The 16,145-nt window shown below is 50.1% G+C and overlaps 1 protein-coding gene across 6 annotated transcripts in view; it reads left to right on the plus strand.

The window, feature by feature from the left end:
- Positions 1 to 14,891, plus strand: part of PSAP (prosaposin) — a 34,575-nt gene extending 19,684 nt beyond the window's left edge. For 2 of the 6 annotated variants that reach the window (XM_021710753.1, XM_008054749.2), the window contains 12 exons: positions 764 to 889; positions 2,170 to 2,370; positions 3,343 to 3,486; positions 4,947 to 5,003; positions 7,441 to 7,449; positions 9,293 to 9,424; positions 11,503 to 11,598; positions 11,909 to 12,095; positions 12,182 to 12,339; positions 12,723 to 12,803; positions 13,082 to 13,189; positions 14,320 to 14,433. In XM_021710753.1, coding sequence (XP_021566428.1) covers positions 764 to 889; positions 2,170 to 2,370; positions 3,343 to 3,486; positions 4,947 to 5,003; positions 7,441 to 7,449; positions 9,293 to 9,424; positions 11,503 to 11,598; positions 11,909 to 12,095; positions 12,182 to 12,339; positions 12,723 to 12,803; positions 13,082 to 13,189; positions 14,320 to 14,355 — 1,335 coding nt within the window. In that variant the 3' untranslated portion in view covers positions 14,356 to 14,433. Of the gene's footprint in view, positions 1 to 763; positions 890 to 2,169; positions 2,371 to 3,342; positions 3,487 to 4,946; positions 5,004 to 7,440; positions 7,450 to 9,292; positions 9,425 to 11,502; positions 11,599 to 11,908; positions 12,096 to 12,181; positions 12,340 to 12,722; positions 12,804 to 13,081; positions 13,190 to 14,319 lie in introns of all 6 variants that reach the window. The other 4 variants (XM_021710755.1, XM_008054751.2, XM_021710754.1 and 1 more) reach the window with 3 other exon arrangements.
- Positions 14,892 to 16,145: the final 1,254 nt, after the last annotated feature.

A 16,145-nucleotide genomic window follows, 5' to 3' on the forward strand; every position in this document is an offset into this window, starting at 1 on the left:
AGATGAGGTCTCGCCAAGTTGCCTGGGCGGGTCTCGAACCCACGGGCTCAGGCAATCCACTCATCTCGGCCTCCCAAAGTACTGGCATTACAGACTGAGCCACTGAGCCCGGCCTTGGACTAAGTATTAAATGCCCAAAGTTAATTGGGATTTTATTTTAATTTAATTTAATTTATTTATTTATTTTGCATCAGAGTCTTACTCTATCATCCAGGCTGGAATGCAGTGGCATAGTCACGGCTTCTGTGACCTCAGCCTGCTGGGCTTAGGCAATCCTTCTGCCTCAGCCTTCCAAGTAGCTGGGACTACAGGTGTGCACCACCACACCCGGCTAATTTTTTTGATTTATTGTAGAGATGAGGTCTTGCTAAGTTGCCCAGGCTGGTCTCTAACCCCTGGGCTCAGGCAGTCCTCTCACTTCTGGCTCCCAAAATACTGGGATTACAGGTGTGAGCCACTTCGCCTGGCCTGGGATTTTATACTGTATGCCACTAACATCTAGGTCCAGTTTATTGTCTCTGCTTAAAATTCCCTGTGCCTGTGAGACTGCAGACCAGAGGATCTTCTCTCATGTCTGCTTTTGCTTAACTGATCTGAGGGAGCCATAGGAGCCATAGGTAGCCTCTGGCCCTCTATGGGTCCTATTCTCTGAGGGTTGGCAGTTTGCCAGGCTTGCTTTTTCTGGGAGTCGCAGAGGGCTTACTGTCCCCGCAGTGCAGGGAGGAAGCCATCCCGGTTCTGACCCTGGCCTTTGTGTCTCCAGGAGGAGATGCTTGTGTGCCTGGAGAAGACCTGTGACTGGCTCCCCAAGCCTAACATGTCTGCCTCGTGCAAGGAAACTGTGGACTCCTACCTGCCCGTTATCCTGGACATGATTAAAGGACAGATCGTAAGTGGCAGGGAAGAGGCTCTCCCTCCCAGGAATTTCTGGGGCCCACGGATGCACCAGCCAGAGTAGAGTGGTTAAGATGGAAGCTTTGCTGTGCTTTTCTGCAGTTTGATGTCCCAAAGAGCCATGGCACAGCAGGCTACTCTGCTTGGGGTGTGCTGGGGTTGGTGAGGTGTGGTATGTAAGGGACTGGTAGGATTGCAGAAGGACTAGAAGTCGGCGTAACACTGACAGATGTTCATTGGGTAGATCATGTCAGACCTCTAATTGATCCGTTGAACAAGCAAATAACTTCATTTCTGTGGGTTTATGTGAATTCATAATTGAGGGAAAATTAGGGAATATCCTTGGAGGTTTACTACAAGGCTGCTTATCTTTCATTTGGCAAGTATGTATTGTACACAAACTGCCGGAGACTAGGTTTTCAGCAACGTACAGGGAGCTGGCTCTGTGGAATTAGAAACATCCTAAGAAAGAAGAGGTGTTTGAATGATGGAAGAGGGCCAGTGGGGTAGGAGTGTCCCGAGACAGGACCCAGGTTTTGTCGAGGAAGGCAGGGTTATGTCACGCAAGGCCCTCCAGGCTGTGTTCAAGGGTTGCAGGAGCAGCAGGAAGCCCTGGGAGTGTCGTGGCCATAGGAGCATACGTCAGATGGTTCAGTGGATGGGAATGATGAAGGGGACTCTGGCAGGATCCTCAGGGGTTCATTGCTGTGAGGGAGACGTGATGAGAATAGTGAAGATGATAGATGCAAATTCTGTTTTGGAGGACATACAGACTGGACTTGCTCATGGAGGGGCTGTAAGGAGAGGAGAGTTAGGAATGTCTTCCAGGCTTCTGGGAAAGTGATGGAGGAACCATTTGCTAAAGTGGAGATGGAGGAGGAACAGGCTTGGTGGGGTGGACTCAGGTAAATTTGAGATGTCTGTGAGATGGACATGTGCATGTGTGTCAAGGTAAGAGGTAAAAACTTGAGCCATCAGCATAGGGAAGGTGTTTACAGCCAGGGGATTTGTGTTTGTTGGAGGAGGAATTGCCACCCTTCTCCTCCCACCAGAAGCTGGTATTCCTCTAAAGCAGATCAGAAGCTGAGAGGTTGCTGTGTAGTGGACCACACGGATTGTAACTTTGGTGTTCTCTGCATGCTGAGCAGTTTGAACTTGAACAACGTTTTACCTTTCTTTTTAAGGGATTTAAGGAGAGGGACCAAGTCAGGGGCACCAGGTTGTCTGTGTTGTTTCCTCCGGGAGGGTTTTCAGCTGGGCTTCTTTCACCCCCAGAGCAATCCCGGGGAGGTGTGCTCCGCCATGGGCTTCTGCAAGTCTCTCCAGAAGCACCTGGCAGAGCTAAACCACCAGAAGCAGCTCGAGTCCAACAAGATCCCAGAAGTGGACATGACCGAGGTGGTGGCTCCCTTCATGGCCAACATCCCCCTCCTCCTCTACCCTCAGGACAGCCCCCGCAGCAAGCCTCAGCCGAAGGTAAAGCAGCGGCCCAGCCGCTGAGGATCCCATGTTTGGTTGCTTTGGAGAAGAAAGGGGCAAGCAGGGTGCTTCCTTGGTTCTTAAACTCTCTTGACTCTGCAGTTATGTGAGCCAGGCTTCAAATGACTGTACTGTGGAACTTCTAAAGTACTATACTGTTACTGTAATGAACACCTAATTGATTTTAAGCCTATTGGTAATTTTAAATTTTTTTAATTTTTATTTTTGAGTTGGAGTCTCATTTTGTCATCCTGGCTGGAGTGCAGTGGCACGCTCACGGTCACTGCATCCTCGACCTGCTGGGCTCAGGTATCCTTCTGCCTCAGCCTTCCAAGTAGCTGGAACTACAGGTGTGTGCTACCATGCCCAGCTAATTTTTTGATTTATTGTAGAGGTGAGGTCTCACCAAGTTGCTCAGGCTGGTCTCAAACCCTGAGCTCAGGCAGTCCTCTTACCTCGGCCTCTCAAAGTGCTGGAATTACAGACTTGAACCACCACACCAGGCCATTTAAAAATTTTTTTGAGTTGGGATCTCAGTCTGTTGCCCAGGCTGGAGTGCAGTGGGATGATATAATGATGGTGGCTCATGGCGGCCTCGACCTCTTAGGCTCAGGTGATCCTTCCACCTTAGCATACTGAGTAGCAGGACTACAGGCATGTACCACCATGCCCTGTACTTTTTTTTTTTTTTTACTTTTCTTTGTATACACAGGTCTTGCTGTGTTGCTCAGGCTAGTCTCAAACTCCTGGGCTCAAGCAATCTGCCCACCTCAGCCTCCCAAAGTACTGGGATTATAAGCATGAGCCACTGTGCCCAGCCCTTATTGGTAATTTTAGAGCCTGTAAAGCACATTAGGAACTGTTCAGTAAGTCCCCCCAGGGCTGGTGGCCATGAGTGTATATGGACATTTTCCTAGGATTATGAATCCTCTTCACAGTGTTGCCAGGCTAACTGCCCCTTCCCTGTAGGCTGATGGGGATGTCTGCCAGGACTGCATTCAGATGGTGACTGACATCCAGAATGCTGTAAGGACTAATTCTACCTTTGTCGAAGCCTTGGTGGATCATGCCAGGGAGCAGTGTGACCGTCTGGGGCCTGGCATGGCTGACATGGTGAGCCTCGTCTGAGAATATTCTGGGCCTGGGAGGTGGGCTCTAGAGACAGGAGTGGCGGAACCAAGAAAAGGTAACAGTTCATTTCCCGTGGTACCAGTCAAATGGCTGAGAAGAAGACAACCACTCTTGTCCTTTTTCCCAGAAAGCAGCTGGAATAGGTAGTGGGGAGTATTTATTTTTGTTAACTGAATCTGGATATGTAAGAAAACTCTGGGGGCAAATGAGCGGAAGGAAACCACTTTTGTGAAAGTATTTCTGCCTCCCAGTCACAGATGTAATAGGAACACCTCAGAACCCCTTATAAACTTGTCTTGAAAAGCCTGGTGACCGTATGTGAGATTCAGACTTCCAGGTGTGCTCCTGCGGCGAGTGTGGTTGTCAGCCTTAGGGAGGCCATGTAGGGGTTGCCAGAGGATCACCTGGAAGCCCCCCTTAGTCCTGTTGACTGAGAAACTCATTTTGGTGACCTCTTAGTTGGTTTCATTTCTTGGACCCTTGTCTAGCATTGTTAACCACATTCATTAACTGGATGTGTAAAGCCAAAATGCCAGCCTAGTACCCGACAACCAAAAAAACCTGCCAGACTGGCATGTAATAACTCTGTGCTCTGGGATCTACTGTGGTCTTCCTGGGTGGGAATGACTGGCCCTAGGAGATGAGGTTTTCTCCAAGAATGTCAATCAGGTTAACACATATTTATCTTGAAAGCCTGGAGGGATTGGCAGTAGTGGGAATCTGAGGGGGGAGGTGCACATACCTCATCAACACAGGTACCTGCATAACGAACGTTTGCTCAGAAAAAAAAAAAAAAGCCTGGGAAGCTGGTAGCCTCATTTTAAGTGTCTTTTCAGATCACTATTTTAATTGGTTTCCCAATTGAACCCTCCCTGAGGACTGTTGTATTACCCTTGGTTTGCTCACTGGAGAAGCAACCCAGTTATGACAAGAGTCATCTCTGAGGGTCTACAGGAAACATCTAGATTTGCATGAAAATAGGCAGTTAAAAATCATTATAACTTGAATCTACTGGACTTAGACTTTATAATCTATCTGAGAATGTCTGCTGTTTAGAATGGTAATCTCTGCTTCCTAAGCAGGATACCCCTTAGCCACGTTCTCTAAATTGCCACTGAGCAGTTGCTGTAGGACCTGGGGGCAGGTTTGGGCCATAGAATAAAGGAAATGGGAAAATGGAATTGCTGAGGCTCCTTGGTGAATATTTTCAAGACATCAGTTGCACATATTTCCTGTGAATTGCAGAATAACCAAATTGTTGTTTTCATCTTATTTAAAGTTGCCCAGAGCAGACATTTACAATATTTTACTCTTGGAAACTTGTTTGATAGTCACCAGTTGATACTGTTGGAAAACCTGGGGTTTTTTGTTTGTTTTGTGTTTGTTTTGGTGCACCGTTGCAGTGATGAGTTTAACTAACAATCTGTTTCTCTTCTCTGTAGTGCAAGAACTACATCAACCAGTATTCTGAAATTGCTATCCAGATGCTGATGCATATGGTAGGTGGCCCTGAAAGCCTCTTGTTAGCAGTTTTCACATTTTGTCATCTCCATGAATTTGACAAATTACATGGTTTAGTTCCCCTTTTTACCTTGGAATATTGAGTTGGGCCACATGAGCCTTCTGGGTGGTGGACTCTCCCTGGGTAGTCTCAGTCCCTCCCTCTGCCTGGGGAAAGGCGGAAGCATCCTGCTGCTCTGGCAGCTGCCTGGCAGTTGGTTTGTCTCTGCATATGCAGCTGGCCATCAGATTTCTAGATCTGGCTTTAACCCTAGGGTCCATAGAAATAGTGTGCTCTGTAACTCAGCCGGGCTGAAAATTGCTGTGTTGCACTCGAGTTGGGGGATACTGCCCCCTGAGTTGGTCCTCTGCACTGCAGCAGTGTTGACTGTAGCTGCTGCCTGAGCCCATACCTCCTGCACTGGCTTCTGTTGCATCCAGGTTAGGGACACTCCTTCCTTAGAGGTGGAGAAATGAGCCAGCCAGCCCGGGCAGGAGACTGTCTGCAGAGCAGGGTGGCCCGAAGGCACTCGCACACTGGGAACGGGCACCGACCTCCTGACCTCCTTACGTCTTCTACCTGACAGGGCCAGGGGTGGGAGGCGCCTTTTCCTTCTCTGTCAGGAGGACCTTCTGACTTCCTTGAGATTAACATACAGTCTTGAGTTTGTTCTCTAATCCAAGGGTCAGCAAACTGTGGCCCACCACCTGTTTTGTAAATAATGAATCACAGTGACTCCCAATTTGTGCTACAATAACCCAGTTGAGTTGCAGCTGAAACCTTAAGGCTTGGGAAGCCTAAAATAAAAGATTTACTCTCTGGCCCTGCTCTAGCCAACTCAAGTTGGCTGTCAAGGAGCAATAGTTTATTTGGGATTATGAGTCATATTTTTCTTTTCTTATTTTTGGGTTAGAGTCTCTCTGTTGCCCAGGCTGGAGTGCAGTGGCACGCTCACGGCCACCAAAACCTCAGTCTGCTGGGCTCAGGCGATCCTTCCACCTCACTCCTTCAAGTAGCTGGAACTGTAGGCGTACGCCACCATGCCCAGCTAAGTTTTATTGTAGAAACGAGGTCTTGCCAAGTTGTCCAGACTGGTCTTGAACCCCTGGGCTCAGGCAATCCTCTTGCCTCCGCCTCCCAAAGTGCTGGGATTGCAGGCATGAGCCACTGTGTCTGGCTTATACCCTACTTTGTTCTAAACACAGTTTAAGGCAGTTTACAAAGACATGTACCTGCAGTAAGTTAAAAAAGCCATGTGACTTGCTTCCTTAGAACTACCTTAAATATTTTTCTATTCATAAAAGTTATACCATGTAGAAATTTTTTGAAAATACGATTAAGACGTCTCATGTCAAAAATCACTTGGGGTTTCAAAAGACATCAGTGGGGTCATGTTTTATATACTACTTTGTATTTTCCCTAAAAATACATTGGTCATTAAATATCCTCGTACACATAATTAAGTGGCTACATAATAACCAACAATGTGCATAAAACATAATTTAGTAACCAGGCCTCATGGTTGGGTGTCTAGGTGGTTTTCACAGTTGCCTTTGGGGGTGCACACTCCTGTTTTTTTTCCCCTTAGTGTAGAGAACTAAAGCTGGAATTGCTGAATCAGAGCACATGGCTTTTGGCCTGTTGTCAAATTGGCCTTCCAGGCTTGTGTTGTTGACCTCCTAGGGAAGATTGCCATGAGGCCTGGGCAGTGGATAGTCTGGTTCAGGATCCCTGAGCCCTCAGCGTGTGTTTTATAACACACACCCCCTTATTTGGGCAGCCCTGCAGCCTGGTGAGATTAGGCTTCTGGGGATGGAGAACCTTTATAAAGTATTGGATTTTTATTTTTCTTGAGTTGGAGTCTCACTCTGTTGCCCATGCTCTTGCCTACCACAGTCTCAACCTGTTGGGCTCAGACAGTCCTTCTGCCTCAGCTTTCCAAGTCGCTGGAACTATAGGTGTGCGCTACCACGCCCGGCTAATTTTTTGATTTATTGTAGGGATGAAGTCTCGCCAAGTTGCCCAGGCTGGTCTTGAACCCCTAGGCACAGGCAGTCCTTTTGCCTCAGCCTCTCAAAGTACTGGGATTATAGGCTTGAGCCACCGCGCCCAGCAAAGTGTTGTTTTCTGGGGGACTTGCCGCACAGGGTTTTGAACATGATTTAGTGTGTCAGGTGGGGGGCCAGCATACACACTAGCTGGACCAGGCTCAAGTGGTCTTATCCCTGGAGGGTCTAGTAGCTTTCAGGGCCCCCTTGTCCAGGAGAGTAGAAACAAAGTAGGTTGCTAAGGTCTGACCTCTAGAGCATTTCTCCTAAGTTTCTTGTGACATCCTTACACCTGATTAACTGCTTGATTGTTATTTTAATTTTTCTTAACTGTTGTGTCCTTTCCTTTTATTTCCATCTCCGATTTCCTGTTTTTTTGTTCAACAGCAGGATCAGGTATGTGTTGGAATTTGCTTGTAGTAGTGATCTGCTGCTTTTTCTAGTTACCTTGCTTTTTTTTTTTGGTATGACATGATTAACTCTGACAGATACAAGGAATGGTTGCAAGAGGCAGGGTCCCTCTCTGTTAATAGTCTGGGGAGAGCTTCTTCTTTCCCCTGTGATTCAGCACTTGAGGTGTTGGGGGTCTCATCTGCCCTTCAGGGGGTCAGAAAAACGAAGCCAACAGAGTCTTGCTTTCTGGTCAGAATCAACACACAGCATGCATACATGCAGGCCACCAGTGACAGTGGGGAACCATGGGTGGCCCTGAGGTGCCTCAGCTTCCATTGCTGTAGGCCCGACATCCCCTAGGACACCTTGTGTCTGTCACAACGCATGTAGGCAATGCATGTCTTTAGTGCTGTTTTTCATAACCCCAGAAATGCTTCTGCTGCATGAGCAAATCATTTGCAAACAGCTGGCAGACTGTTCCCAGCTGTTGGATCCAGAGAGTTGGAAACAATCTCTTGATTGTGACTTCTTCCCCTCTGAGTGACAGAGTCCTTTGGGCTCTAAAGCCACATCAACATCAGATGGCACCCTGCTGGCATTGACTCCTACCTCCATACTTGCTCTAAGCCAGTGCTCCCTCTGGGGCCATGCCGAGCATTGCCCCCTTCTGAACATTGGCATCTGTTCTCCAGAGTTAGAGTTGCAGATGTTTTTGAAGGTCTTTTGAAGTCTAATGGGAGAGGACTTTGGTTGAAATGCCTGCATTTTCACCTTGGCCTCCTCAAGGAGTTAGAACAAAGCTGTCATTCATCTCCTGTATCTTGGCATCTTTTTCCTAAAAAGCTTGCTGTATCTTCAGCCACATTCTGATTTTGTCCCCCATTCTTAAGGCATGCCGAAGACAGGGTGTTTGGGATCTACTTTTAAGGCTCCCTCAACCTTACTTAATTATAGAGCCTTGGCATTAAAACAAGATGCACCGGGGCACGGCATAGCTCTCTTCCTTAACAACTCGTTAGCACTCCTGATCCCACTGCTTTAGAGTTTGGTGGTGAGGCAAATACTGTCAGGTTCAGACCTGGCTGCTGGTTGCATCTGATGTACACAGTATACAGAGTTTGTATACTTGACTTGCTCTCAGCCTTTGTAGTAGAATGGTCAAGAAGTCCAAACCGTCTAGTTCTCTGTGGTTTGGTGTCTAGATGGTGAAAGGGGATCACTCTGGAGACCTTGAGGCTTGAAGTGATTCCTCAACTTGAGGGTTGGGTTTTTATGTGTACTGTGTACAGTTGTGAACATGGAATGTTCATGGTGTTCAGAGAATTTTCACAGAATATATTTTTTTAAGTCAGCATTTCCCCTTAATGCATCATTTTACATGGTCTTGGCACAGAAAGATCCGGCGTGGTTTTATTTTGAACACATTTGGCTTTCTGTTTATGGGCATGGTGATTCCCCTTCTAGAAGGAACATATAGCTTGCTTCCTACTGAGAGTGACCTGAAAAATACATTCTAGAGCAGACCAGGTGTCCCTGGAGATTTGAGGTGCTGGGGCATCTCCCTTCCCCATGGTGGCCCCGGATGGAGCAGCAGAGACTGTGGCTCTGTTTGCTGTCCCTTCAGAGCCTGTGTGGCCTCCCCTCCCAGATATAACTGGCACACACGCTCTGCCTTTGCACACGAGCCCTTTGACATTGAATCTGGAATCTGCCTGTCTTGGCAGAGGGTCATCTTGACACTAGGACCAGGGTGCTTCCAGCACCCTAACCAGTGTGTACAGGGAACGGGCCTGCGGGGCATTGGGCGCTGGCCTGCTTCTCACTGTGTGTTCTTTGCTCTCTACAGCAACCCAGGGAGATTTGTGGGATGGTTGGGTTCTGTGATGAGGTGAAGGAAATGCCCATGCAGACTCTGATTCCTGCCAAAGTGGCTGCCGAGACTGTCGTCCCTGCCCTGGAACTGGTGGACCCCATTAAGGTACCTGTTGTCACTGTTGTGTGCGGCCAGGACTCTGCAGTGCCACGTGGTTCCCTGCTGTGCTACATCCTATGAATTACACTCTTTGGTTCCCTGCCTGGGTCCTAGAATATTGGAGTTTGAGACCACTGGTTTATGGTATCTCTGAACGAATGCAGCCTCCACCCTGAGTTTTTTCAAAGCACGCCATTGAGAGAGGCTTTTTCAGTGCCCGGCCCTAGCCTCGCCTCGCCACATGTACTGTCTGGGTCCTTCTCTGTCCTCTGGCCATAGCACAGACTTGATGTTCCCACGACACCCCTTCAGAGCTCATGCAGAAGCCTTGCTGGGTCCATAGCCGTACGTGTATGGGTGGGGGTGTATTTCATTTCTCTAGAATCCTCCCTTGGTAAAGATCTGCCACTTCATCCCATAATAGGTTTGTATTTGGCACTTATGATAGGTCAGGCAGTGTGTGAGGGGCTGTGGTGAACAGGGGATGTCCTTGGCGCCCATGAGGTCTGCATGCTAGTTCTTCAGGACCAGGCCCCATGACGCCTTGACGCATGGCACATGTGTACACTCTTGGTCCAGAGTACCCCATGGCGCTTGACTCCCAGCTGTCTTGTCTCCTTGTCTGCGTGTGCAGAGTGTGTAGCTCACAGGGAGGGCTTAGGACCCGATGGAGCCTGGAAGCTCTGCTTCCTGCTCCTCACAAAAGGCTCCGAGGCCCCACCCAGTCCACACTGCTGACCAAAGTAATGACCAGAGAAAAGAGTCATAATTTGTCTTCTAACCACATGGGACTACTTAAATTAATTTAAATAAAATGGAGAAAAATTAAAAATTCAACTCCTTGGTTAACCAGCTACATTTTGGGTGCTTTGTGGACACTTGTAGCCAGTGTCTACAGAAAATTTTCTAACAGTATTGCTTTATTTATTTATTTTTGAGTCGGAGTCTCACTCTGTCTCCCAGACTGGAGGGCAGTAGCACACTCATGGCCACCACAGCCTCAACCTGCAGGTCTCAGGCGATCCTTCCTCCTTAGCCTTCCAAGTAGCTGGAACTACAGGCATGTGCCACCACACCTGGGTAGTTTTTTGATTTGATTTATTGTGGCGATGAGGTCTCGCCATGTTGCCCAGACTGGTCTCGAACCTGTGGGTTCAGGGAATCCTCTTACCTTGGCCTTTCAAAATGTGGGATTATAGGCATGAGCCATTGTGCCCAGCTGCAGTATTGCTTTGTTTTTATTATTATTATTTTTTATTTTTTAATTTTTTTGAGTTGGAGTCTCACTCTATCGTTGGAGTGCAGTGGCATGCTCATGGCCACCGCAGCCTCGACCTGCTGGGCTCAGGAGATCCTTTGTCTCAGCCTTCCAAGTAGCTGGAACTACAGGCGCACTCTACCATGCCCGGCTTTTTTTTATTTTATTTTATTTTATTTTATTTTTTATTGATTGTAGAGATGAGGTCTCGCCAAGTTGCCCAGGCTGGTCTCAAACTCATGGGCTCAGGCAGTTCTCTCACCTCGGCCTCCCAAACTGCTAGGATCATCGGTGTGAACCACCGTGCCTGTCCCGTATTGCTTTATTAAGGGTAGGTTCTAGAAAAGCAGTCTCAAGTGCTCATGAGATTTGGGAGACTCAAGAACTGCCCTGAAATGTGTGGAGCCTGTCTTTTTCATAGTGGACAGCGACGCCCTCACTTGCTCCTGCTCCTCCACCCACCTCCCCAAGATGAGCACCGAATGATGAAATGATTGTCTTAACACATCATGTGGGCAAGCTCTTCGGGGTGGGGAGGGGGACTGTTTCTGTCTTCTAAAACATAAATTCCTGGGTTTTATTTTGCGGGGTTGCGTGAGAGGCCGGTGGTCGAGGGCTGGGGAAAGGAATGGGTTCCCTGTTGTATAAAAATTAGTAGGGACTTGAACTTGGATGTCGGGAGGAAGCCACATGTCACTTTGTGTTCAGTCGATAGTGGCCTCAGTGTGGCTGATCCACCCTGGTTGCTGTCCCTTCTTCTTTGGGGGGGCAGGACTGGGGCCCTGAGTCCCCACGTGGAAGTGCTATCCTTCTGTCCTTTCCACAGAAGGACATGGCCCCGGCGAAGGCCAGTGTGTACTGCGAGGTTTGTGAATACCTGGTGAAGGAGCTCGTCAAGATGATGGCCAACAACAAGACTGAGGTATGCCGTCCTCCCCGCAGAGGGAGGCCTCTCCTGTCCCTGAACCAGAGCCTCTCAGTGGGAGAATCTGGTGGAAGAAGGCATTCGGCCCTTGCTGGTGTTTGACACCAGCCTGGGAATATGTATGGCCTGGATGCACTTACAGAAGGCTATGACCCTGGCCCCCCCAGTGCATCCCAAGTCGTGGATAGAGGAGGCCACTGCTGCCCTGCCCTGTGGCTCTGTAGTCTTCTGGGGGCTCATTTCCTGGCTTGTTGGTATTTTCCGAATTCTCCCACCCTCGCCCGTCTTCTCCCTTGGTGTGTTTCAGGAAGAAATACTCCATGCTTTGGACACAGTGTGCTCGAAGCTGCCCACGTCCTTGTCGAAAGAGTGCCAGGAGGTGGTGGACACGTACGGCGCCTCCATTCTGTCCATCCTCTTTGAGGAGGCCAGCCCTGAGCTGGTATGCACCATGCTCCACCTCTGTTCCAGCACGGGGCTGCCTGCACTGACTGGTGAGCACAGGGCGTGGTGGGGGTGTGTGCCCACTTGGGCCTGGGAGGGCCCTGCTATAACCTTGAACTCTGTGCCCTCTTTGTAGTGCACGTGACTCAGGAGAAGGACGGTGGCTTCTGTGAGGTGTGCAAGAAGCTGGTTGGCTATTTGGATCACAACCTGGAGAAAAACAGCACTAAGCAAGAGATCCTGGCTGCTCTCGAAAAGGGCTGCAGCTTCCTGCCTGACCCTTACCAGAAGCAGGTACGCTTCTTACCAGGTCCTGCTTCTTAACCAGAAGCAGAGTTTCCAGACCTGCTGGGAGCATGCAAGGGTAGGGTAGCTCACTGCCTCCTGGTTGAAGTTTTGAGGGAAAGCCAGTGGTTTCGGTCTCTAGGCATGGAGTCCAGGTAAGGCTCTGCTTGGAGATGAATTGCTGGGTCAAGTGGAGCTACTGTGGGAGATGAATTGAGCTGGGGACACCTGGTGTGGGTGGGGATCTGGGAAGGGAGGCCTGAGGGCCCACTGGGCTGAGACCGTCAGGGGCTCTCGTTGAAGAGTGTGTCCATTGCCTGGCCCAGCCATGTGTGTCTCCACTCTGCCTGGCCACCCCCAGACCTGGACCATATCCCTGTTTTGCTTTCCAGTGTGACGAATTTGTGAGCCAGTATGAGCCCGTGCTGATAGAGATCCTGGTGGAGATAATGGACCCCTCCTTCGTGTGCTTAGTGAGTGGGCAGAGGTGTCCTGGGGAGCTGCGTGACCTGGAAGGGTTCCCCTGAGACTTTGACCATGGTCACAGTCTCTGGGGGTGGAGCGTGGGAGAGCCGAGAAGGCAGGGAGCCATGCCCCTGAGCCCTGTCGCTTTCCTCGGTGACCCTGAAGTTCTGAGAGAGTATATCAGAGCCCTGATTCTAGCAGCTTCTGGAAGCTGTTATCTTAGCTCTGAAAAAGGTGAGTTGGGCAGCTCTCATTCTTCCCCTTTTGTCCTTTTCTCACCATATAGAAAATTGGAGCCTGCCCCCCAGCCCATAAGCCCCTTTTGGGAACTGAGAAGTGTGTCTGGGGCCCAAGCTACTGGTGCCAGAACACGGAGACAGCTGCCCAGTGCAATGTGAGTAGCTCAGTGGACGGCCCCACAAGCCTGCCTGGCCAGTAGGGAGCCCATGTGAGAATCCTTCTTTAGTGGAAACTTGGTGATCAGCTCTCTATCCTGCTTTCATGCAGGTGAAGAAACTGAGGCCTAGAGAGGCAACTAGGCTTATCTATGGCCACCCAGCAAAGGCAGGGCCAACTTCACTGTTATATTTAGGTAGAGGAGGGTGAGAGTGGATATATTTCAGCATTTCTTGTTCCTGCTCCCTTGCTTTTGTCTTCAGTTCCTCTGTGACAGTGTCAGATTTGCACGAGGTTACTCCAGGGATTGCACAATGCCTGTGGAAATCTTGCCCAGACCCTGGCCCAAGTCCCCCACCCCTTACCCCCAGCATGATGACCCTGGCTGGAGCCTGGCCTGAAGCTTCACTTAGGGCCTGAGAACTGGCCCCTGCCCAGCAGCCCCAGGGTGCTATGGCACTGACCTGGCTGGGCAGCCACTGGTTGGGTTACCCTTGCTGCCTTCCTGTTTGGCCCAGCCCCTGTTACTTAATGCTACTTTGCGCAACTTTTTCTTCCTCACTGGATTTCCTTATGACTATGTCAGGGGAGATTGTGTCATCTTGGGCCACTGTGGGGAGGTTCAGCCCCCCTCCCCCCCACCCCCACTACCCACCCAGCGTTCAGATCCTCTCTCCAGCCCACCTGCACCCTCAGCCCTGTCCTACAGCATGGTCAGGGGTAGAACTGGTTCTGCAGCCGTCCTGGGTAAAGGTGCCCCTGGGTCCACTTCTCAAGGCCCAAGCTGAGGTATAGCCCGACTCTGGCCAGAAGTTTGTGTCTTGGCAGCTCTCTGAGCCTGCAGCAGGTTGCTGGGTGTAAGCAGATGAAGACCCGAGCCCTGCCTGCATGGCTGCTCATATGCAAAACACTGTGGACCTGTGCATCCGCTGCCCTAGGCTCTTATGAGTTCCCCAAACTGATGGCCACATGCTCCCTGGTTTTAAATGAGATGCTGCCCTGGGTCCTCAGCCTCTGGTGCCATCAGCTGACCTAGGGTCTCATTTTGGGTAATGGGCGATAACGCTAATGGGCCAGGAATGGAGTTTGTCATCTGAAGCCTAAACCCAGTTCCTTCTCTCCTGCCAGGCTGTCGAGCACTGCAGACGTCATGTGTGGAACTAGGAGGGATATTCCATCTTGAAGAAACCACGGCATCTTTTCCTACTTGTGTGTCTGGGGGAATGAACGCACAGATCTATTTGACTTTGTTATAAAAATAGGCCCCCACCACCTCTCCCATTTCTGTCTCCCTGTTGTAGCATTGCTGTCTTCGTGGGATGTGCTAGCCCCCACTGACGTAGCTGCTTCAGTGTCCCTTTTCTCTGCTGGCTGGGTGGTGTTGCCCGGCACTGGAGGCCTTTGAGCCTGCCCTTGCATGACGCCTGCTGGAGGAGGAGGGGAGAGGGCTTTCCGCTGGCGTGAGCTGGAGCTTCTCGACAGGAAGATGCCCACCCTTTGGGCTGCGGTCCTGTCCTGAGCCCTGACAGGGGCGTGGGCCTGAGCTCTGGGGCCTCCTGCCCTAAGGAGGAGCCTTCTCCCCTTCCTGGGCCTGTTGGCTGCTGTGCAAAGCAGCAACACAAAGACAGTTGGATGTGAAGGCTGAGAAGCTCAGGTTAGTTAGGCTTTTTCAATAATGTAATTGCCTGTGGAACAGCACAGAGATGACTGAAGCATGCTGGTGGGGTGGAGGGTTTGCTGTCCCTGGGTCGACGCTTGACCCAACTTTCCTGTGTCTCTTCCTGGTGATGCCTTGTTCGGGGTTCTCTGGGTTTGGGTGGGAAGGGGGACATCGCCTGAATGTAACCTGCTAGCTCTGCATGGAGGCCCTGCAGGCCTGGCCTGTGTGTGTGTGTGTGTGTGTGTGTGTTTGGTGGTCGTGTTGTGCCGGCTGTGTGTGTGTGTGTGTGTGTGTGTGTGTGTGTTTGGTGGTCGTGTTGTGCCTGCTCCCCTACCCGCCTGCTGTTGAGGCTCTGCATCAGCTCTGCGGCCCTCCCCCTGTCTTGTAGATGCTCTTTTTGAACTTTCTTTTCAAATACATGTAGATGATAAGCTCCTAGGCTTCTGGCTTCCTGGTGGAAGACGACATGCTGAGGGGTCGCTGGGTGTGGGGTGGATGCCGTCTGGGGCCTTGTCTCTTGCCGCCCATTTGGTCACTGAAGCGTCTGTTCACTTCTGTGCCAAAAGGCAGCAAGCACAGCCTGCAGGGCGCACAATTGCTGTTGAATGGACTTCGTGATGTTTGTTTTGCACTAAAGTTTCTGTGATTTAACAATAAAGTTCTGTTAACTGTATGTGGGCCTGTTTCTGTGACTCCTCAGCCAGAAAAGCTTGGTCTGACTAGCCGAGCCCATGACACCTTTCAGCGCCTAGCCGTCCTGTGACCCCTCTTGACTAGAGAAAGCAAGCAACATGGATAAAGACAAAAATTCCATCTGGACCTCCCCCTCCCCAGTCCTCTCCCCACACAGGTCAGCCAGGTAGATGGTTTACCAGAGCCAGAGTTGTATTGCTGCTGGTTCCTTGTGAGTTGCTTTTCTTTTTAAACAGACCATTCCAGAAACGTTCCGTGAGTACCAGTTAAACAAAACCAAGGGGATAATATTGAGGGAATAATTTAAAAAAGGGATAACACTCGAACACTCTACATTCGAAACCCAGGGGAATGTCAGTCCTTTCTCTTTATAAGCTGGGCACATTTGGGAAGCCAGTGAAATGGAGAGAATGCGTGTTCATTGACATTGACTTTGTCCAAGTGGAGGGGGAGCAGGCATCACTCACTGCCTCCACCTGGCCGTCCAGCAGGGATGTGGCAGAAAATGCAGCAGATGTGGGTGAAGTCGGGGTGTCTGCCAGCAGGGGACACCAGTCCCCAGCTTCCCTCAGGCCTGGCTCCTGCTCTGAGGGTGGTGGGT

The sequence above is a fragment of the Carlito syrichta genome, unplaced genomic scaffold (genome assembly GCF_000164805.1).
Source record: "Carlito syrichta isolate Samal-C Ts95f unplaced genomic scaffold, Tarsius_syrichta-2.0.1 Scaffold301031, whole genome shotgun sequence".
Classification (NCBI taxonomy): Eukaryota; Metazoa; Chordata; class Mammalia; order Primates; family Tarsiidae; genus Carlito; species Carlito syrichta.